The sequence below is a fragment of the Carcharhinus amblyrhynchos genome, chromosome 4, assembly GCF_965287045.1.
Source record: "Carcharhinus amblyrhynchos chromosome 4, sCarAmb.v2.hapA, whole genome shotgun sequence".
NCBI classification, from domain to species: domain Eukaryota; kingdom Metazoa; phylum Chordata; class Chondrichthyes; order Carcharhiniformes; family Carcharhinidae; genus Carcharhinus; species Carcharhinus amblyrhynchos.
The window spans coordinates 39,530,313-39,552,885 of NC_137327.1; the positions used below are offsets into that span (position 1 = coordinate 39,530,313).

General features: G+C 41.1%; 1 protein-coding gene across 8 annotated transcripts in view; it reads right to left on the reverse strand.

Annotated features, from left to right (window-relative positions):
* rpgrip1l (RPGRIP1 like) overlaps positions 1-22,573 on the reverse strand; it is a 212,816-nt gene that overhangs the window by 120,867 nt on the left and 69,376 nt on the right. For 7 of the 8 annotated variants that reach the window (XR_013886469.1, XM_080187007.1, XM_080187006.1 and 4 more), the window contains exons 9-13: positions 21,895-21,968; positions 18,011-18,150; positions 7,369-7,475; positions 7,058-7,108; positions 1,871-2,050 (exon numbers count right to left, since the gene is read on the reverse strand). Coding sequence is in view for 7 of the 8 variants with exons in the window: in XM_080187007.1 (XP_080043133.1) it covers positions 1,871-2,050; positions 7,058-7,108; positions 7,369-7,475; positions 18,011-18,150; positions 21,895-21,968 (552 nt within the window). In the remaining variant the exon portion in view is untranslated. The remainder of the gene's footprint in view (positions 1-1,870; positions 2,051-7,057; positions 7,109-7,368; positions 7,476-18,010; positions 18,151-21,894; positions 21,969-22,573) is intronic. The other variant, XM_080187008.1, reaches the window with a different exon arrangement.

Sequence of the window (22,573 nt, forward strand, 5' to 3'; positions counted from 1 at the left end):
TTACTGAATTAAAGCTTCTATATGAATATAAGTTGTTCTTTTCTGTTTTTGATAGGAAGCCAACAAACATTAGCGAGGACGGGACAGCAACTGACAAATGGGACTTGGTTTGGAACTGAAAAGCAGTGGAAATTAACCAAACTGGAGTTTATAAAGGAAGAGATTGGCAAGGGGGCGCGTTAAAGAATTCAAATCCGGAGGTAAGAAAGTGTAGTGGGCTTAACTGGAATTAACAAAAAATCATGTATTTTTCAAAATATTTTACAAATTTGTTCTGACCCCCTTACCAGCCTTGGTCTTAAACATGCTAACTTTTTTTAAGGAGAATGGTTTGATCTGTGACATCACAAGAGACGCCACGGCAATACTTCATCTAGATCAATCCATCAGGAGTTTGAACAACGCTGCTTGGGTTGTTTTTTTCTCCTGTATTCTGTTGACAGTGAAGACTAGCAAGCTCACTATCAAGGCAAAGGTGAATGAAATATCACTCAATAATGGTATTCAAACTCAGCTGTCTCATTTCAGAATTTAATGCATTATAGTTGCTGAAAAGCTTCCAAGACAGTCAGCAGAAATCAATCCTTGCCATCACTGAGTGCTAATATTGTTTTTTTATTATTCATGGGATATGGGGCATTGCTGGCTGGCCATTTATTGGGCAACAAATGGGCATTTATTGCCCATTCCTAGTTGCCCTTGTTCAGAGGGCAGTTGAGAGTCAACCACATTGCTGTGGCTCTGGAGGCACATGTAGGCCAGACCAGGTAAGGACGGTAGATTTCCTTCCCTAAAGGACATTAGTGAACCAAATGGGATTTTCTGACAATCGACCATGATCTTATGGTCGTCAGTAGATTCTTAATTCCAGATTTTTTAAATTAAATTCAAATTCTACCATCTGGCCTGGCAGGATTCAAACTCTGGTCCCCCGAACATTAGCTGAGCTTCTGGGTGAATAGTTTAGTGATAATACCACTAGGCCATTGCCTTCACATGTTATTTATTCAAAATTGATTGCATAGAACAAACCCAGACAACAATAGGCCAAGAAAAGCACATCAAAGCATAAGCAAAGTTCCTTTTTCCAAAAGTAAAATTTCATTTATCTATGAACAAAGTAAATTGTAGCACTGAATCTTGGCATTAATTCAAAAAATAAAATTAGAAACCAATACTTAGCCCACTTTTTCCTTGGCTAATCATGCCAAATGTCCTGTAGAACCCTGTTCCTTGGTTCTTAATTCCTTCTTTCTCTCTAGTTTCTCAGTCAACTTCCCTTCTGACCTTGGTTATGAGAACATTTCCTGCTCCCTTGTCCCTAAACTGCTGATCATCCAAATTCCTCTCTCATTCCCATGGCGCGATTGTAACTAATTGTCTCTCAGGCACTTTTTGAAGCTGACATCATTATCTTTCCTTAAAAAGCCAATAGTCCTGTCCTTCTAAACTACAGTAAGAAGTCTCACAGCACCAGTTTAAAGTCCAACAGGTTTATTTGATAGCACAAGCTACTTGCTTTCGGAGGCAGCGCTCCGAAAACTAGTGGCTTGTGCTATCAAATAAACTTGTTGGACTTTAAACTGGTGTTGTGAGACTTCTTACTGTGTTTACCCCAGTTGAACGCTGGCATCTCCACATCATTTCTAAACTACGACATCTCCATCCTCCTTTTGCTCTCCAAATTCATTGAATGTGTTGTTTGTTCACAAAATCTATGCCCTTCTCACCAGCCACTCCCTATTTGAATATTTCTGACAAGTTTCTGACCATCTAGCTCATACTTCCATAGCATTATTCCACATCATTCATCCTATTGAAATAGTAATATTTGAGATCCCTTTTGCATCTTTCAAATATAGACAATTACCTGATAGTCTTTATTAATCTTGTACTGCATAAGTAACATATTTCTTGTCTTTTCAAGCTCTTGAATGGTTTCTGCATGTGTTGCCTGAAGCTCTCTAATAGATTGCTCCAAATCTTTATTAATGTCATCCTCCACTTTCTCTAGGAATTCAAGGTTTCCATTCTTCTGATGCTTGCGAACCTATAATAAAGGGAAAAGCACATGGCTGATGTAAACACATTTTCTCTTCCAGCTTTCTCCACCACAAAACAATTAGAAATTCTACAGTATAACTGAAAAACTGCAAAATTATGTGCAGGAAATAGTACCAGTTGGGCTTATTGGCATATATTTTTGCTTTTCATGGCTGGACAACATTTATCATTTTCCTGATGTTTGTCTTAATATTTTTATATCACCACTAGGTTATAATTTTGACCTGTCCGTCATACTCCAAAGCATCCTATTGTACTTTCTTCCTCAAAGTAGAAGAACTGAATTTTGAGTCTGAGGTGCCAGAAGCTGGGGGATAGATCCAGTAGTGCATGGAAAAGTCAGTGGTTTTTTAGTGCAGACATTGTGGGTGGAATTTTCCCGGCCCGAGATTTGTACAACTCCGCTCGAGGCCAACGGAGAATGCCGTTCTCTGAGCCTCGCCCACCGTTGGAATCGGGGTGGGCATGTTGGTAAAATTCCGGCCTACATTTTAATCTTGGATGTGGTGCTAGTAGCTGTATTGTGCCTACAGGGAGATACCCTTCCTAAATGTTGGGAGGAAGGAGCCTGTGAGCAAAACAAAGATAGAGTGGCTGGAGGTTACTATGAACTTAGCTTCAGGAAGGTAGTGACATGCTTATGAATTCAATGCTGATAGCAGTTCAATTGCCTTATCAGGGCAGGAAATGGGAATAAAATGTCACAATTGACTTACATCCTGATGCTTTTATCACTCCAAACTCCTCATCCTGCCAACTCAAATCTATGCCAGCATAACATTCCTCACACCAATTTACCCTGCAGGTGTATCCATCCCTCTCTGCACTTCCTCACATCCCCATTTGTCCATCCACCACTGACACTCACCCTCATTTTTACATGTCATGCCTCTTCCTCATAGTTGCCCTCAACAAATGTTCTCCATTCATCCACGTAACATATACCATTACTACCCTTTAAGTCTCTTCTTTTCCTCCATGGCAAAAAAGAGAACACGAAAGACAAGAGAGCAGAGATTGTGTTGAGCCAAGATGCAACTGACAGCTGCAGAAGGGATGATGTTAGTCATCTGTGAAACAATTGTGTGCTTGGCCGTTGGAACTGGGGAGATGAGGGCTTCCCAGCTGGCTAATGCCAGAATTAAATACTACTCAGCCACATGGCATACACACTGACTTGATGCCAGTAGCGAGTGAAATATAATCATGTGTACAATGATTATTTAAGATATTCCTATCTGGATAGTTCTAATTCACAAATAAAGATAGCACAACTGAAGTTCAGACCTTTGTCCTTTCAACCCAACCCCTGAAATTTACTCAACCCAAACAGTTGCAACATTCCAATTGTCCATCCAGCTCGGCATATCAGACTGAAATCAGGATCAATACCGGTGCTACTTGAGCTCATCATCAACTGGAGTGAGACTGTATTTAGGGCTGTATTTAATCTTCCAATAGACATGGTTCAGGAAGGCAATGACTCTTCAGGGGAAGTCATTCTTTCTTAGGGTGCAGCATCACAACATTCATAAAACCAAAACACCAGATCAGATATTCAAAAAATAATGGGGCTTCTCAAAGGGATGCTTGATTGTTTGCAGAATTGCTTTGTGATGGGGAAATGCAGAGACCTTTGTATGCGGTTGTCAGATGGGTAGACTGGTGGAATGGGGAAATCACGTGCAGCGTGGGCACTGACTGCATCACATTGTTCTCTCCAGAATCATTAAAGGCCCGCTGCTCTGTGCGTTGTTTCTCCTACATGTTCAAACCTCTTTGCTTTGCACTGTTGAGTACAGCGCAGCACAACACAACCATTCTGGCAACTTGAACTGGTACATTATGAAAGGTGCCACCGGATGTGTGCAGGCCCCCAAAGCACATCTTTAATGATGGCTTGTTCAATCATAATAGTTGTTACATGGTTTTCATTATATTGCTCCTAGGTCTCATTGATGACATCTGTGAAGAACTCAACCAATCACATTTTAAGTGGGTATTTCCTCAGCAGTCAGCTAACCTGCTTTGACGTGCAAAGAGTTTTCAGGAAGGGTGGCCTGCTGCAAGATGAAAGCATCATGGCAACTATCTAAGAATCTTGCATTCACCTGTACAGACATCTTATTCACCTGAACAAACATTTTATTAACATCAGCTGCACACAAATAAAGTGGAAGCTTCAAATGAGGTTGAATTGTGGTTGAGTTATGGGTGCCTTTATTATTACATGCACACAGTTGATGGTGCCCTGCTCCTGTGGGAAGCTAACCAAATCTGCACTACTGACTGAATCTACCAATGACAAAGATGTCATAATTACTTGCCTGAACAAACAAGCCATCAACTACCTTCTTATGGGCCGCTAATTGTGAAATCTCGCAAATGTCTCTGGCAGAGATCTGAAAGGCTCCAAAGGCAAAGAGGTTGAACTGACTTTGACAGTCACTGGTGAAGCATCCCCACGCCCCCCCAACCCACCCGTCCACTTGACAGCAGGTCTTGCTCCAGCAGGTTGCAAATATCTGCCACGACCTGATGCATGACCTTGAGCCATTATCTCGACATGTTGAGGGAATTGATCCTTTGCCTGCAGATTCTATATAGCTTCCTTGCTGCTGATGCCCTTGCTGCTTTCTGTCTGCAGGTTTGTAAGCAGCAAGCTAATTGGCCATGAGTTGAGTGGCTTGCTAAAGGGCACAGAACACAGGGCTTCTTCAGACAATTTCAAGGAGAAGAATGATGTCGTCGGCACACATGCTGCCTTGGATTCCCTCATTATTGCAAAGTTCTCTTAGTTTCTACCAGGGCACACATCTGACAAGCACATTCAAAAGTCAACCAATGTTCCTATAGCTCTTGGCGCTAAAAAGGTCAAGGGATTTGGGGTGCAGGGGGGAGGTGGGATCAGTATATTGAAGCTGATGATCAGCTATGATCAAAGTGAATGGCAGGGCAGGTTGGAACAGTTGAATAGTCTACTCCTACTTCTATTTTCTGTTTCTGTGGGTCTGGAGCCAAAACGAGGCCAGATCAGGCAAGGTTTGCAGATCTCCTTCCCTAAAGGGCAATAGTGACGCCTCTTCCGAAATGCAGAATGTATCTGTTCTGCGTGTCCTCCTTTGTAGGACAGGATTGTCAGTAGAAGCCAAGCCATGCCCTCTTCTTACAGCACTGGCTACCATATTTTGCTAAACCTTCATTCACAGATACACTGAAAAGCTTTGGGACATATAAATTGTTTTACTGACTGAGTGATTGAGGTGAGTGGGTAGGGTGATGGGATAGTTAATGCTGTAGGTAGGCTGTGGTGGAATTTGAATCTGGTTTCCCAGGCCATTAGCCTGGACCTCTGGATCCTGGTCAAGTTGAGGAGATGCTGGCTTTGGACTGGAGTAAACACAGTAAGAAGTCTCACAACACCAGGTTAAAGTCCAACAGGTTTATTTCATAGCAAAAGCCATTAGCGCTGCTCCAAAAGCTAGTGGCTTCTGCTACCAAATAAACCTGTTGGACTTTAACCTGGTATTGTGAGACTTCTTCTTGGTCAACTGACAGTATCATTATGATACTGTATCCCCAAAGTTAACTCAGCACAATGGGTAACGGGTTGAAGGGTTATGGGGAGAAGGTGGGAGAATTGGGGATGAGGAGCATATCAGGCATGATTGAATGGCGGAGCAGACTCATTGGGCTGAACGGCCTAATTCTGCTCCTACATCTTATGAACTTATAAATACTGGTTGGGAGAGAGTCAGAATTGGAGGACTTTTTGGGGGGGGGGGGTGGTGGTGTGGGAGGTTGAGTCAAGGGAGGAAGAACTTTTTTTCCCGGCAGGACTGTACATAATCATGCACACTGCTGCCTTGCCTCAAATCCCAACCTTCCACTTACCCCTGATGTTTCAAGAACACTGACCCCCAACACCTCACTGGCCCCAACCGGCTCTCTTCCCCCACCCCGACCCCAATTCCACCCGACCCTCCAACTCTTTCTTGGCCCTTGACTCTGCCCCAATCCTCCAATGCCATCCAGCCCTCTGTCCCCACACATCACGCCAGCCAATCCTACCCTGACACAACCCCCACTCCAACCCTCCCACACTAACGAGCTGGTCATGCTAACTAGCCTGGTAACTACCATTCTACCCATCTTGCCACCCTATCCAGCTAGCACATATCCACATTGCCACCTATTTATCACCCTGCCACTCTAACTACCTACTTACTACCCTGACACACTACCCACTCTATTATCCCACCCAGCTGGAACTATACCCTACCACCCAGCCACTCTTCCAGCCTACCTAAAACATTAACTATCCCAGCAGCCTATCCACTCACCTCAATCACTCAGTCAGTAACACACTGAAAAACAATTGAGATATCCCAAAGCTTTTCAGTGTATTTGTGAATGAAGATGTGGCAAAATATGGTAGCCAATGCCGTAAGAAGAGGGCATGGCTTGGCTTCCACTGACAATCCTGTCCTACAAAGGAGGACACGCAGAACAGATACATTCTGCATTTCGGAGGAGGCCTCATTGCTCAAACATAGTCTAACACACTGCAGTTAAGTGCAGATATGGGTGGGATGGAGCTTGCTTCCTGATGTGTTGACAATCTCCACTATAATAATCTCCCAGAGTCATGCCTGCTTGTTAAAATTCAACCCAAATGCTCAACAATATTAATAAATATACAAATACATATTTATGCAAATACTTCTGGGGGTAGACTAATTAAACTTTGTTGTAAAGATGAAATATTAACATGGTATAAATAAACTTCTTATTGCTCTTCTCTGACTTTACACTACTGGCTCTTTCTGACATTTTCATATGTTTGAATAAGCAACATTAGCCAATTGAAGGTTCACCAATGAATTTGCCTCTTAAAATGCTAGTCACTCCAATCAGGGCATATAAGGGTCAGATTGTTATTAGACCATAGAGTAGGCACAAATTGGAAAACGGCTCAACTTCTTTGCATTACCTTTATGAGCATTAGTGCTTCGCTGAGTTCAGTCACATCAATATCACTTTCCTGAAATTAAAACGGTCAATAAAGGGCATTATTAAATAGAAATGAATAATACAGGGATAGCTAAAAATGACATACTCGATTCTCACCAAATATGACATTTGCTTGAATATCATGAATAAATAAACCATCACATTTTACATTCTTTTTTCCAAGGTTTGATGATGCAGAAAGCTGGTGGACTTACACCATGCATAAAACATTTCAGGCATTCCATTGTCACATTCTGGTAGATATAAAGTCAGTGCAGGTAAGTATCTTACTTTGGTGAAGAACTTCATGTGCTCTTTTAGTTCATCCAGCTGTTGCTTGTGTTCCAAATAGTGCAGCTGGAGCTCTTTGTTCTCCTCGGAGAGTCGCTCATTTTGTTCTGACATCCATGGTACAGTAAGTGGAAACAATAGGAAAACAGGCAACAATGCATTAAAATTAAAATGTAACAATGACAGTATCTAATGACAGTGTGGCAAGTGAAATCAAGAAAGGCATGTATCCAGTTTTTGTCCTGAAGTGCTTAAGATTTAATGTTTATAAATTCCTTTGAAAATCCTGAGATAGAAGTTCCTGTGTGCCATATGTAACAGAACAATAAAAATGCTCTTCAGAAATGGATTTACAAATGTGTTACAGATAGAAAAAAAATCCTCCAATGATTTTGTAGCAATTTACCATTTGTTAAGATGAGCTGTTTCCTACAACAATGACTAGTCTTCAGAAATACCTTGTTGGCTGTAAAGTGCTTTGAGGTGTCCAATGGTCGTGAAAAGTGCTCAATAATTTTAAGTTTGGGCATGCGATTAGAAATTTCTTAGACATTGTAAATGACAACTGGGATTTTAGGATCCTTAACATTTAAATCTAGCTCAGTGTTTGATCAAGAACATTTTTTGAAAGACCATGAAATTACAATACAGTTGTCAAGATTTGCTGTCTGCCTAGAATGAGATTATAGTTATTAAACTATCATAATCATCTAGTTCATGGCTCATATTAATATTTGAGGTAATTTTTAGTTTGGAGAAGATTTAATTTATATGAGTAAAGTATTTAAATTGCTGGACTTTAGAAACTGCCAGAACACCTCAAATAATGGCAGTTCAAAGCGTTCCATGTGAACCTGTGGGGTCAAAGGTAAGAGGGTGAAAGCCATAAAACCAGCAAGTGGCCTTCACTTAGCTGGGGAATTGTAGACAGCAAGTCTGAGGAGAACTGCCCTGACCCAATTAGAAATTTAAAATAGTTGTGTGGATCTCTGGGGCAAAAGATTTGATTTTGAAGTTGGAAGTTAATCACTCTAAAATTTATTGGATATCTCAATTAACCTCTGTTGTCATCAGGATGAGTAATTCAGGGTGGAGCTTTGATTGGAATTTTGGGAAACTGTGGGATTTTTCCAGAAGGTTTTTGAGTATGGAGTTAAAAGCACCCAAGCTGGTGGGTGTAAACCAGGAATTTAGCAGGCAGGGAAAGATTTTGCTTACAGAAAAACAGGTATAACCCAAAACAAACATGCTATCAGAAATGAAGGGTATTTCTGAAGGACACGCACGAAGCAGTTAGTTTGAAGAATGCAGAGATGCCAGAGTTTGAGCTGAGTAGTTCATATTCAGGAGGTTTGAAGATATGTTGGAAGATTGCTCAGCTGAAAGCTAATGGAAAGGTCCCCATGAAATTTCATACATCAGAGAATAGCTAGAAGACTGAGGAGTCAGTAAAGTGAATTCCTGAGAACAGTGGCACTCTGCTCCTAGGAAACATAGGAACCTTCAAGACACTGATAACTAATTGAAGATCTTCCGGTGGGAGTCATTGTAAGTAAAAAGGGAAGTTCAGCTGAGAAGTATATGTGACGTGCTTTATGTTTTTCCATAATAAATATTCACCGAAGACAATATTTATTTAGTAGTGTTTGCTCGACTAGTTTCACCTTAGACAGTGTTTATTTAGGTGTGTTTGCTTGACTTGTTTCTTGTGCAGTAAAATTAGTTTGTCTTAAACAGTGGAATCTTGTGGCATAATTCCCTTCATTCGATCGCTGCATGTTTAAATTTCTCTTTAAATGTTAACAGGGTCTACAGGGATTGTACCAAAACCTTCCTGTGTCATTGAAGAAGCAAATGAAAATATTACTTTTGCAAATAGCGGATGTTGATTTTAACAAAGAAAGAACAAAGTGTGGCATATTTATCCCACAATGTATAAGTGATTGTGTCTTGAACATCATGCGTTCAATGGTATTATTTTGAACATATCCACTGGAACTTTCAACAGCAGAAGTATAAAAAAAATCACTGTGTTTCCTGCCAATGCAAAATGGTCATCTGTACATGCGCACTGGTCCATGCAGATGTCACTCTGCTCAGACAAAAAGTAGTTAACGTCTTGAAATCACACACAAGACATACTGAGGTCAATTCTCCCAGCCCGCTTTACTGCTCCAGCAGCGCGACAGGCTGGGAAACATCAGCGGAGGCCTTTTAGCGGGCTCCCCACTGGGTGCCACAGCCTTTGGAAGTCTTTGGCTCCAGAATTTTTGAGGTAATCAGCTCTGCTCTGGAAATTGGCGCAGAGCTATCTAAATCTAAATTTTAATGTCTTTCGCAGTCCCGGGATTGAAGTCTCCGGACTTGCTAGCATCTCCCCTCACTGGCCAGGAGTGGTTCCCTCCAGCAAGGTTTTCAACTGCTGCCCACTAATGGGGAACAGTAGTATTTTCTCTACTTGTTTCACCTTAGAGAGTGTTTATTTAGGCTGACCTTGCAGGAGGGAACAGAAGCCATGGAGACCCCCCAAGGAGGTTGCAGGTAAGGGGGTGCACCCAGGGCATTGCCAACCTTGTAGTAGCAGCGTGGCCCTAACTCTGCCCAAGGGGCAAACTGGCAATGTCCAAGGGGCACCTTGGCACTGCCAACCAGGCATCAGGCAGTACCAAGGGTTGAAGCCTGTTGGGGGCCAATGGGTGGGGGGACCTGCTGCCACTCTGCATTCGGGATCAGTGGCAGAGGGAGGGAAGAGGGTGATCAGGCGAGGTGGGGGGGAGGGGTGTGAGAACGAGACCGGGGAGGCTGGTGATCAGGGGTGGGGGTTCGGAGTGTCAGCGATGTGGGGTCGTGAAGCTGGCCAGCGATTGGGAGGCTGCCAGCGCAGGGCCACTGTACATGTGCCAATCTGAGTGCTGACAGATTGACGTATGCACAGTAGCCAGCTTAGCGCTGTGCTGCCGGCCTTTGTAGTGGGAATAGGCCCTGCCCCCTGATTTTCAGAGTAAAAACGCTAGGGTGGGCAGTCTGCAGTGCTCAGAATGTGGGAGATTCATTCTGAAAATCATGCTAAAAGAAAAATAGGTGGGAATTACTCCAGTTTTCATGCAAATTCAGCATTTTAATTTTTTTGGAAGATTCACCCCCAATATGTTCCAGGCAAAGAGGATATTGGGTCATAATACATTTAGTATTGAGTAATTGGAACAGACTTGGTTCATGATCTAACTGAAATTTGAAAAGAAGAAACATAACACAAATACTAATATCCTTTCGCTGGAATTCTACTGCCACGCTTGCCACAGAATCAGAATGGGCAAAGGGCAGACAGCAGAAATGTCCATTGAGCTCGGGTGAGAAATTCCAGTCTCACTCAAGCGAGGCCATAAAATCCCGCCAAAAAAGCGTATACTGTAACAGAATAAGTTACAGTTTAATCACAAATAACCTGTAGGAATGACCATGAATTGAACATCTAATTGTATCAATGCCACTAGAAATTGTCCGAAATAATACTGGTTTGGCAGTTCATTTTATTTTCCTGTCCACTGAAATCAGTGGAAAGAAAAATCAGACTGTTACGTAATGAGTGGCCGATCTGCCACCATTTTTTATCCATGTTCAGACCTAAACGTTTCCCCCCCCCCAAGGCTCTCAATATTGCCAAAATTGAGCACTGTGGCCTGTGAAAACAGCAACATATAATCTAGGCACCAAAGTATTTATTTGGCATGAATTTACAACTAAAAATATTAATTGATTCCAAATGGATAGTGGCTTGGCTCCCTTGATTTTGGTTCACTAATCAGGCACACACTGATATGGAATCTATGCAATCCTACCAGATGGGCAAATCAAAAAATGAGTTTTTCCATCATTATGACACCTTTCTTAAGCAAAAAAAACGTTTTATTTAAAACTAAAGCCATCATAATCCAAAGACCATTATTTGACACTTCGGCAAACATGTTGAATAGTTTGCATAAAACTTTGAACTCTGTCTCTAACAGCACTACGGGAGTATCTTCACCACATAAACTGCAGCGGTTCAAGGCGGCAGCTCAAACCACTTCCTCAAGGGCAATTAAGGATGGGCAAGAAATGTTGGCTTTACCAGCCACACCTGCCTTTAACGAATGAATAAAAAAATGAACTACAAACTAATTCCAATCTTAATGCTTCATGCAACGTCAATAAAAGACATAATATGGCTTGGAATTTGATTGTGTTACACTCATTTTACAGGCAGAAAATGGGCACGACGGGACGCAGCCAGGATTTTCTAGTCTTGCCAATGACGGGCACTGTTGCAGGTGGGATGGGAAAGTTTGGCCAATCTCCAGGTTTTCCAGTCCTGCTCACAATGCCTACCACTGCTGGGACCAGAGACATCTGCTACAATTTCAGTGACAAATATCCTGCAGGTTAAGGACAACAGAAAAATATGCAAACCAACAATGAGCTGTGCCATTTTTTATGCATCCTTAGCAACTGCCTAAATAAAATGATAAGCCCTTCCTATATGCACATAGTGACAGGTTATACGAATTTCTGTCCCTACAAATAACTAACGGAAATAACAAGTGCTGCATTTGGGGAAATTGTATATAAATTTAGACTGGTGATTATACCCTTTAATATCTTTATACAGACTATTGAATATAGATTAAAAATAAAAATTAATGCTTTAGAATATGAACTAATAAATTTTATAGTAGTTAATATATTATATCTGCTGTTATTTAAAATATTCATCCAAACATTAAATCCCTGTAAGTATAAAAAATCTATGACAATTGCAGTTACTTTGCTCATACAAGTATCATTCCTATGTTGTACAATTTCTGTGGAGTCTGCATTTTAGTTTTATACCCACTTCCTTCACAGACCTTTTTATTTAAAGAATAATATATCATAATTGTTCTGCAGAAACACTACAATTAAAAACATGATACAACTGCAGGGTATTATTTTGCTTACAGTGTAATTCTGGAAAGTTCTAACATCTTACAGATGCTCATTTCTTAACCCTTTATAATCCATACTATTAAAACTTAACATTCCAAAATTGCAGGCATTTTCCACTGCAATGAACATCATGAACACAGTGGGGAGATGGTGGTCTAGTAGTCTCACTGCTAGACTATTAATCCAGAAACTCAGTTAATGTCCTGGAGACCCGAGTTTGAATCCCACCATGGAAAATGGTAGAATTTAAATTCAAATTAAGAATCTACTGATATCATGAAACCATTGTTGATTGTTGGAAAAACCCATCTGGTTCACTAATGTTGTTTAGGGAAGGAAGTCTGCCATCTTTACCTGGCCTGGCCTACCTATGACTCCAGAGCCGTAACTGCCCTCGGAGATGGCTTAGCAAGCCACTCAATTCAAGGGCAACTAGGGATGGCCAGCCAGCGGTGCCCAGTTTTTCCTATGACGGAGAAGTGTTGCATGGCGGGAGGGGGTGGTGGGATTGTTTGAAACCCAAGTTGCAGGCAGGGGATTCAATCAGAGCCCACCCCACCAGCGTGGCATTGTGGGAACTACTCCTTGGATTTTTTTTCTATGTTGCTTGCAATACAGCAGAGGAAGCTGCCACTGGGGCCAATGGCTTCTGCACTGCTTTTTCCGTCTGTTGCCACATTGTAAAGAAATGACAAAATCCACCCTTAATGTCTGTGAGAAAAAAACCATGGTTGATATTATTAATCTAATATGTGTCTGAATAGTATATTGTGTATTTCTTTTTGGGATGAAATTGTCATACTGTACCTGATGCCCATGCAATGTAGTTTCCTTTAGTGTTTTTACTTCTGTTGAGAAGGTGCGAAGGTTACTAGTATTACTAGATAGGTATTTGCAGTAGTATGCACAAGCAAAAGAAAAACACTCTCCAAACTGACCACTTTAAGAAGGGACACATTGTAATATTTAAAATTTGTAGATGTTTCAATAAGTATGTCAGTTGAAACAACTATATTTACAACAATTAAACTCTGTTTGGGTGAGTTCTTTTTGCAGTAATTATTATAGATTTTTTTACGTTTCCTAGTCCTCTGAAATGCTAGATTTGCCCTAGGTCAGTTCTATTCTATTCTCATAAATGCAAGCCAATTGCATTTTTTGAACCAATTTAGTCGCTATGAGTGATGTAATCTTTTTGAAAATGTAATAACTACAATTTTTACACACTGAGGTTGTGGATAGTTCATTTACATGAAGGCCTATAGAATGGTCAGAACTTTAGCCTCAATTATTTTGCATATCTTTAGGTTAAACTTGAACAAAAAATAAATTTAAGTAGTCACTCTTCTGTTACATTTGCAACATCTGTGGATCAGTATAGAGGATTCATCATGATGGTAGTGCCACTTTATACAGGTTCCAAGTCAAAATACCAATGAGTATGCATGAAAATGAGACAGATAATATGGATGTCCTTCAAAAATTATTTAATGGCAGCTTTCCAAAATTGAAAAGTAGCATAATTTAATTCTGAACTGTATATTTTGGTATACATTACCATCTGCACTAATTAAACTGCAATTTATGTGACAGCGTTAATTATTTTTGATGTCACAATCTAAATCCCAGTGATTAACCTAATTCTTTCCCAGAACATGTTTTATTTAAAAAAAGAACAGGAATTAGTGAACACAAAGAGATAAATGGCCCTGTTACAAAAAGAATCTATATTTAATTCCTGTTGTTAAACTTTGCAAGAACATAGGAACAAGTTACATGCAAAGTTTACACCAATATACTTAAAAATAAGGGCACATCTCATAAAAAAACACCAATGGTTGTGGATAATAAACAAGCGGTTTACTGTTTCTTTTTATTACAATTCTAATTGTATGCAATCCTATCAATAGAACCCATGTGAACCACTAGAAGTGGCATTTCTGCATCCAACTATAATGGGTGAACAAGAAATGTAAAAGTAAATATGTAAATCGTTTAGTTTTTATTTATTTGCTTATCAATGTGTTAGATTTACTGTGCAAAGGCTGAAGATAATTTCCCTTTCACAATGGATCATTAAAACGCATGAAAAAAAAACAAGACATTTAACGCAACAATTTGATGCAACCCTTTCTCCGAACAGAACTTCCGACCAAATTTGATACATTTTACATCAATCTGCTAGTGACTGAGGAGCAAGCAGCATGATAGACATCCTTAAATCTAATAGCTTTTTCAAGCAGTCTGGTAGATGCACCATAGAAAACGTTCTTTCTGGTTGTACCACAGCTTAGTATGGCTCCTGCTCTACCCAAGACCGCAAGAAACTACAAAGGTTTGTGAATGTAGCCCAGGCCAATCATGCAAACTAGCCTCCCATCCAGTGATTCTGTCCACACGTCTCACTGCCTTGGAAAAGCAGCCAGCATAATTAAGGACCCCATGCACCTTAGACATAAACATATATTTTACAACCTCGCTTGGGCGAGGCTTGTAAGATCACGCCTGAGAATTCCATTCTGGAGGCTGCACCCGCCCCCAGGGCAAGCGTGGTGGTAAAATTTCGGCCATACTCTCTTCCACCTTCTTTTATCGGGAACAAAATACAAAAGTCTGAGATCATGTACCAACCAGCTCAAGAACAGCTTTTCCCCCACTGCCATCAGAACTTGAAAGGACCTACTTGCACAAAGTTGATCTTTCTTTACACCCTAGCTATCACTGTAACACTATATTCTGCACTCTCTCTCCTTTCCTTCTCAATGAATGGTATAACTTATCCGTACGACGCGCAAGAAATTATACTTTTCACTGTATACTAATACATGTGACAAGAAAATATCAAATCAAATCTCAAGCTTGTCTCAGTTGGTGTCAGTGTTTCCTAGCTAGAAGCCCACAATCTCTAATCATACCTCTACTCATTACTAAAACTTCACTAGACTTCGGGGAGCTCTGTCACCTCTTGGCCAGGCCACTGGGATGGAGCACTGCCCTCTTATAAGCCAACACTTAATCTTGTGCTTGAAACAGATGCCCATTTTGGAAACTGAAAGACCAACAAAGTTTCATTTCATGCAACTGGCTTTCAACTGTGTAAATGCTTTCAATTTAGGGAATGGAAATGAACAGTGACATTTTGAAAAACATAACTATTAATAATTTGCCTACCATATTATTTTGAAAAATTACACGTGATACATTTTAAAAAAACAAGGCCGCTTTTCATAATTCAAAACATTTACCAATTTAGGGACAGCAATTTTGCAAAATATTTTTAACAGGAGTATCTGGAGTTCCATAATTATCAACAAAGGGATGTTTCTACATAAGGATTGCGAAGTACTGACAACCAGAAGTAGTTTGGGATGAAAATGAAAATGGTTTGTAATTTCATCAAAACGAATGTGTAAATTACAAATTGACAGAAAATTGTCATGGAATCCCTGTTGTGATTTGTCATTCTTGCTAAATGAGATTTGCACAGATATCGGGTTATTACAGCATTAGGCTGAGCTGTGAAGACCCACACCTTGGGCCCAATTTTACCATATTCATTCTAAGTGCCGATTCAGGGTGCAGTACAGATCCGACTTAGAAATCCACTTTCAGGCGCCCCCATACACTCTCAGCCATCTCCAGTCTGATTCGCGCTGTGGGCGGGATTTAGCGCTGTCGGAATGATCAGAGCTCTGAACTGCGCATGCCCAGTTAGAAAAAAATTGGAAAAAGCACGCCCGTGTCAGATCACTCCCAAGCCACAGGAAGCGGAGAAAGTGGCCTGGGAGCGAAAAGTGGGGCAGAAAGTGTATCTCGGGCAGATGGGGGGAGGGTGCAGATGGATCTCGGGTGGGGGGGGAGGGGGCGGGGGGACAGATCGATCTGTGATGGGGGACAGATGGATCTCTGGTGAGGGGGGCAGAGGAGTCTGCTGCCACTCTACAGGCGATCAGACTGGGTAGTGGGAGGGTGGATAAGGCGGGCAGTGATGTGTGTGGGTAGTGGGGGGTGGATAAGGGACACACACACACACATCACTGTCCCCCTTACTCACCCCCCACTACTCAGACTGATCGCCACCCCTGCCTCCCCACCGATTGCCCGCAGAGTGACAGCGGACCTCCCTGCCCCCACACCAGAGACCCATCTGCACCCCCCCACCCACCCATCAGAGATCTATCTGACCCAACTCCCTCCTCCACCCCCCCCCCAAGACAATGATCTGGCCTCACCCACCCCCCCGACAACGAACTTGCCTCACTCCTCCACCCCACCAAAGAGTGGTCCGGCCTCACTCACCACCCCCCTCCAGAAGAACATCTTGAGCTGCCTCCTCCCCCCCCCACCACCAGACAACGATCAGCCCTCCCCCCCCACCACCAGACAACGATCAGGCACACCCCCGCCCCCCCCCAAAACCAGACAATGGTCAGCCTTCCCCCCCCACCACCAGACAACGATCAACCCTCCTCCCCACCACCAGACAAAGATCAGCCCTCCCTCCCTGCCAGAGATATATCTGACCTGTCTCCTCTTCCTCCCCCCACAACCAGACAATGATCTGGCCTCACTCCCCTCCTCCCCCGCTCTAACCAGAGAACGATCTGACCCGCCTCCCCCCCACCACTGATCTGAGTCAGAGAGCCGTTGGAAAACTGAATGTGCTCTTAAAAGGCTGGAGTACCCGACTCAGACTTTCATGCAGCAGGTCCCTAAAAGCGCGGTTCCGGATTGATAAACACAGTGGTAAATGGGGAAATGCTGATAGAGTTGGGTGGGCAGTTCATTAGTTCAATTTAAATGCAAATCCATTTAAATTGTCATTGTGCCCGATTTGGGCGCAGAATGGATCCTTGCCATTCGTGGGTCTCGGTAAAGTGGCAGTCTGCACAGATGCGGGTGCAGATCGCAATAAAGGCCTCACACCTGACTTTACCACGATTTTGCGCCCGAAAATGGGCACAAATTGTTGGTAAAATTGGGCCCCTTATCATAATCTAGCAGCCTGCTGACACGCCCTGCCCATTCTCACATGTGAAGAATTGATTCTTAATTGAAATACCAAACCATAATTGAAATATGAAGGCAGCAATTGCTTTTTGAGGGCCCTATATCAAAATTTGGTGAGACGCCTCTATATTTTAATGGACAATGATATTAAATACTTAATCTTCTGTCAAATCTACACAGGGCCAATTATGAAAAGGCATGCTTATAACAGGTCATACTTCATAAAATGATCTGCCATTTTGTAAATGTCCTTTTGGTGGATCTGTTCAGGGCATGATTGGCTTAGGAACATCACGCAATTGCGCAGATTTCCAGATCATAATGTTGCCCCTTCACAGGGAGGCTTTGGGGCCATACTCTCCATCAATCACTGCCTTTAAAAATGGATGGCAGAACAATTAAAGGAAGGTTAAGCTACTCAGAAATTAGCTGTTGTAGAAATTTTGTGGAAATGTTTTTTTTTGAAAATTTCTTCTTATAATAGGTTACAGACTATAATCCCATAGTGTACTACCCGCTCACATATAGTTTGCATTACTGCTGCAATTGAAGTTATTTACGATGCCAAGCAGATGTAAGCAAAAAATCCTGAAATTTAATCACCATTGTGGTATGTATTCATGAATGCAGATTTTGCAGGCTTCATTTATTTTACAAGCTAAGATACCTCTTTCCAGTTTTATTTTGTCCAAGATGTCATTTTTGTCAGCCAGGTCAGATTTTAGTGCGGTCTCGAGCTGTGCAATCTGTAGTTTCAGCTGCTGTTCCTTCAACTTCCACTGTTGTTCGTGGGTCATGTCAAAAGCACTGTAACCAAACATGTGGCATGTGAAGAACTATTGGAAGTAATCCTCCACAGAGAATAATAATTAAAACAAAAAAGCCTTAGTGGCACAGAGACTGCTGTCATCATGTCTCAGGAATTAAGCAAACATATGCTGGTCTGCTGCTGTTGAAACCAAGGCGCCTTGCTCAGGCTGCGGTTAAATCACATGAAAGGATTTGTGGGATGAGCAAAGGCACTGGCCTTAATTTAGAGATCTAGGGCCAGAAAAAACCTGGCATCACTTGGATCTGCGGGACAAGGAAAGGAATTCAGCTACATACTCCAGAGGAATACATAAATCCAAATTATCCAGCAAAAGGGGAAGGACCAAACCAAACTTTCCAAATACAAACCTGAATATTCCCTCAATATAAACAACCCAACTACCCACCCGCCTGATCTCTTTTTAGGGGTGGTGGAGGATGCAGTATTGAAAGGAAATTAAACCACAAAGTACTAACGTTGGTTATGCCTGAAACATTGTGGCCCATAGAATGATTATTCTACATGTACAATGTGGCTATTTGTTTCATAAAAGAAGATAGCAAAAACCAAAAACTATTACTTAAAAGACACTATTTTATGTCAAGCATTTGGAAAACAAAATGTGCTTCCACAGATGAGTAAAATAGGAAATGAGAAATGATCAAAAGGGAGCAAAAGTATAAAAGAATCGACATTTTTCAAAGGAGATACATTTAGCAGTAAGAATGATTAATGAGACGCAGGATCTTTCAAAAATATCCCTTTCCTGCACAATGGGTAACTTGAATGAGAAAAACCAGTGTGATACTGTCTAACAAGAGATAAAGAAAGTTGAAAATTAACCAAGAGATAAACAAAGTTGAAAATTAAATTATCCTATTGTACATTGGATGCATCAATACAAAATCAGGAACAGGTTTAGAAGAGCACTCAGAAACAACAGTGAATATCATAGTACCCTTTACAACGCAAAAAGAAGCCACTTGGCCCATCGAGCCTGTATCGACAACAATTCCCCGAGGTCTTATCTTCATAACCCCACATATTTATCCTGCAACCCCCTGACACCAAGCAGCAATTCAGCATGGCCAATCCACTTAACTCACACATCCTTGCACTGTGGGAGGAAACTGGAGCACCCAGAGGAGCCCGTGCACAGAAGGGGATAATATTCAAACTCCACACAAACAGTGACCCAAGCTGGGAATTGAACCCGGGTCCATGGCACTGAGGCAGCAGTGCTAACCATTGTGCTACTGTGCCGCCCACACAAAAGTATTGTCTTGGAAAGTAACATTCCTTGGTTAAGATCCTACGTGAATTAAAATTTACTTGCAAACAACTTTTGAGCAAGGATTCTAATTATACGCTTGTTATGGTGAACTTCAGCCTGTACCTGTATTTTTGTCCACACATTATTATTGTTTTCTCTTCTACTATATTTTGGATAATTGTAGTTGCCTTATTCTTTATAGCAATAACTGCCATAAAATTCTGACCACAAATGCAATGCATTTGTTATTTCCTTCAAAGGCTAAAATTTTATTAAATAGTTGCCAGGATTATCTCGCCTCCCCATTTTCTTGACAGTGGGAGGCGGTGCACTATTTGCCGGCAGCAAGATCTCTTGCTGACAGTCCCATCACTGTCAATGGTATTTCCCACTGACTCCACCCTACACTGTCGGGAAACACGTGCTGGGGGTGCGCCATCAGTGGGACCAGAGGATCCCACCAATGTGAAGAGAAGAAAGATTGTGCCCAATATGCCGTGCAAGCTGTCTCCCTCATAATGTATTGTGGAAAGGAAGCACAATGTCATTCTCCTGATGGTGTATAAAATGCAATTGCAGAGAATATATTTCACAAACTGTAAGCAGTATGTAGTTCAGAACAAAGAAAGGAGTTTTGGCATGTGTAAAAGATTGAAATTACCATTTTAAAGTATAGATAAATTGTCTTTTAACAAAAAGAACTTAATTTGCTTTGATATTTCTATCCAATGGACTTATATATTTTTTAAAAAGTATAAAGCTAATCTGTACTAAAATGTGTCGACATACAGTTCAACAGTAAAAATCTTTACATTTAGTGCTAAATGGATGCAATGTAAACAAGAATTTGCAACACTAGGGACAAATGCCTGCCACGTGTGCGAATGGTGACACCGGCGCAAAATCTCATAAGAGTCAGGAAACAAGATTCTCGCTGGCGAGATCTATTTTCCTGATTTTCCCTGCACCTTGCTGGGGAAGTAATGAGGTTCTTGTCCACAACAGGCAGTGATTAGCACTGTTGCCTCACAGTGCCTGACACCCAGATTTGATTCCAACCTTAGGTGACTGTCTGCGTGGAATTTGCACGTTCTCCACATGTTTGCATGGTTTTTTTCTGGGTGCTCCAATCTCTTTCCACAATCCAAAGATGTGCAGGTCAGGTGAATTGGCCATAGTAAGTTGCCCCTTCATGTCCAAAACTGTGCAGGTTAGGTGAATTATCCATGGTGAAGGTGTGGGATTACAGGAATGGTGGGTAGGTTGGGTAGGATGCCTTTTTGGAAAGTCGCTGCAGACTCAATGGGCTGAATGGCCTCCTTCTACTCTGTAGGGATTGTATAGTTCTATGGGTTTTATACATAGGCACTCAAGCCTCTTTTTCCTCCACTGTGCCTTGTTTTTCATTATTGAGAAAAGATTCCAATTTATCTTCTTTGGGTCAAAAGGGGATAATCTCATGTTTTCCTACATTGGTCTCCATCAGCCTGTAGAAATGCCAAATTATGGCAAGATTGTGAAGTGGTGATAATGTCACTGGACTAGTAATCCTGAGGCCCAGGTTAATGATCTAGTGACACAAGTTCAAATCCCAATATGGTAGCTGTTGGAATAGAAATTCAATTAGTTTTTAAAAATCTGGAATTGAAAACTAGTCTCAGTAATGGTGACAATGAAGTTGTCATTGATTGTCATAAAAATCCATCTGGCTTGTTAATTAATATCCTTTAGCGAAGGAAATTTGCCACCTTTAGCTGGATTGGCCTAGATGTGACTCCAGACCCAGGCAATGTGGTTGATTCTTAACTGATCACAAGTGATGGTCAGCGCTAGTGATGCCCATGTCAAAAACAATAAAAATATATTGGCTGAATTTTCTTGAAAATAGGAGAATTTTTTTTATCATGTAGAGCATAATGATTAAACAAAGATGAACAGTAAATACATGAATCCTGAAACTGAGTGGAGGTCCATTGTATTAATTGTAAATAAAAACAGAAAATATAGGAAATACTCAACTGTACTAACAGCATCTATGGAGAAAGAAACTGAGTTAAGGGGCAGGATATTACGGTCTTGCTTGTCCTGAAACCATAAAATCCCATCCGAGTTCAACAGACCTTTCCATGATCCATTCCTCGCCTTCTCCAATTCCTGTGGCGGGCCGGATGGTAAAATTCCACCATTATTTCACATCTGTGAACTTTCATCAGAACTATTCTATAAAGGTCACAGACCTGAAACATTAACTCTGCTTTTCTCTCAACAGATGCTACCAGACCTGCTGACTGTTCCCAGCATTTTCTATTTTTCAGATTTCTAGCATCTGCAGCACTTTCTTTCTTTCGTAATTGAGCTGGGAAACCAATGCACCCCACCCCAAGAAATCTGTGTAAACAACCACATACATACATGAAAACAAGATAAATCGCACAAAACAAGGAACTAAAATTGTATATTGGAGTACCTGTTGTATAATTTGTCATAGTTTTCCTTCAAAAGATCTCTTTCCTTCTGTAAGTCATTGACTCTCTCCTGCAGCTGATCAAAAAAAGTGTTACAAATTACAAAGTAACACTCCATTAAATAGACAGGAAACTCAATTCAATTCTGTACACTTAGTTACTATTGCTATATATTAGGTTTCCCTCACTTCAAATTTCTACACCACTGAGGCTCCATCTGTAGACCTCTCTTGTACAATTGCGGTTTTGTAGCATGATCTACTTTATTGAAATTAGTTGTGGTAGATCTGCCATGGAGTCAGTCTCGGTGATTTGAAAATATAATCGAAATTTGTGAGTTTTCAATGTGATGTTCATACTACTTCCAAAACAGCTGTATTAAAACTAAAAATGATAATTCACAGATTCTGGATTTAAAAAAAAACTGATTAACTCAATGCCCCTTCAAGAAAGCATTTCAAAGTGACTGGCTCAACTGTGATGTACCAGCTTCCAACTCCATAAAATATCAGATAATGAAAGGGGGAATTATAAGCTGTGCTCCATATCTATATTTGGATAATGGTTCTGCACCTCTCTACTTACATTCCTCTGGTTTAGTATGTTGCTTGAATATTTTGAGTGAATTAGATTCCAGTAATGTACTCTTCAATATCCATTATTTCACATAATGTTCACTTC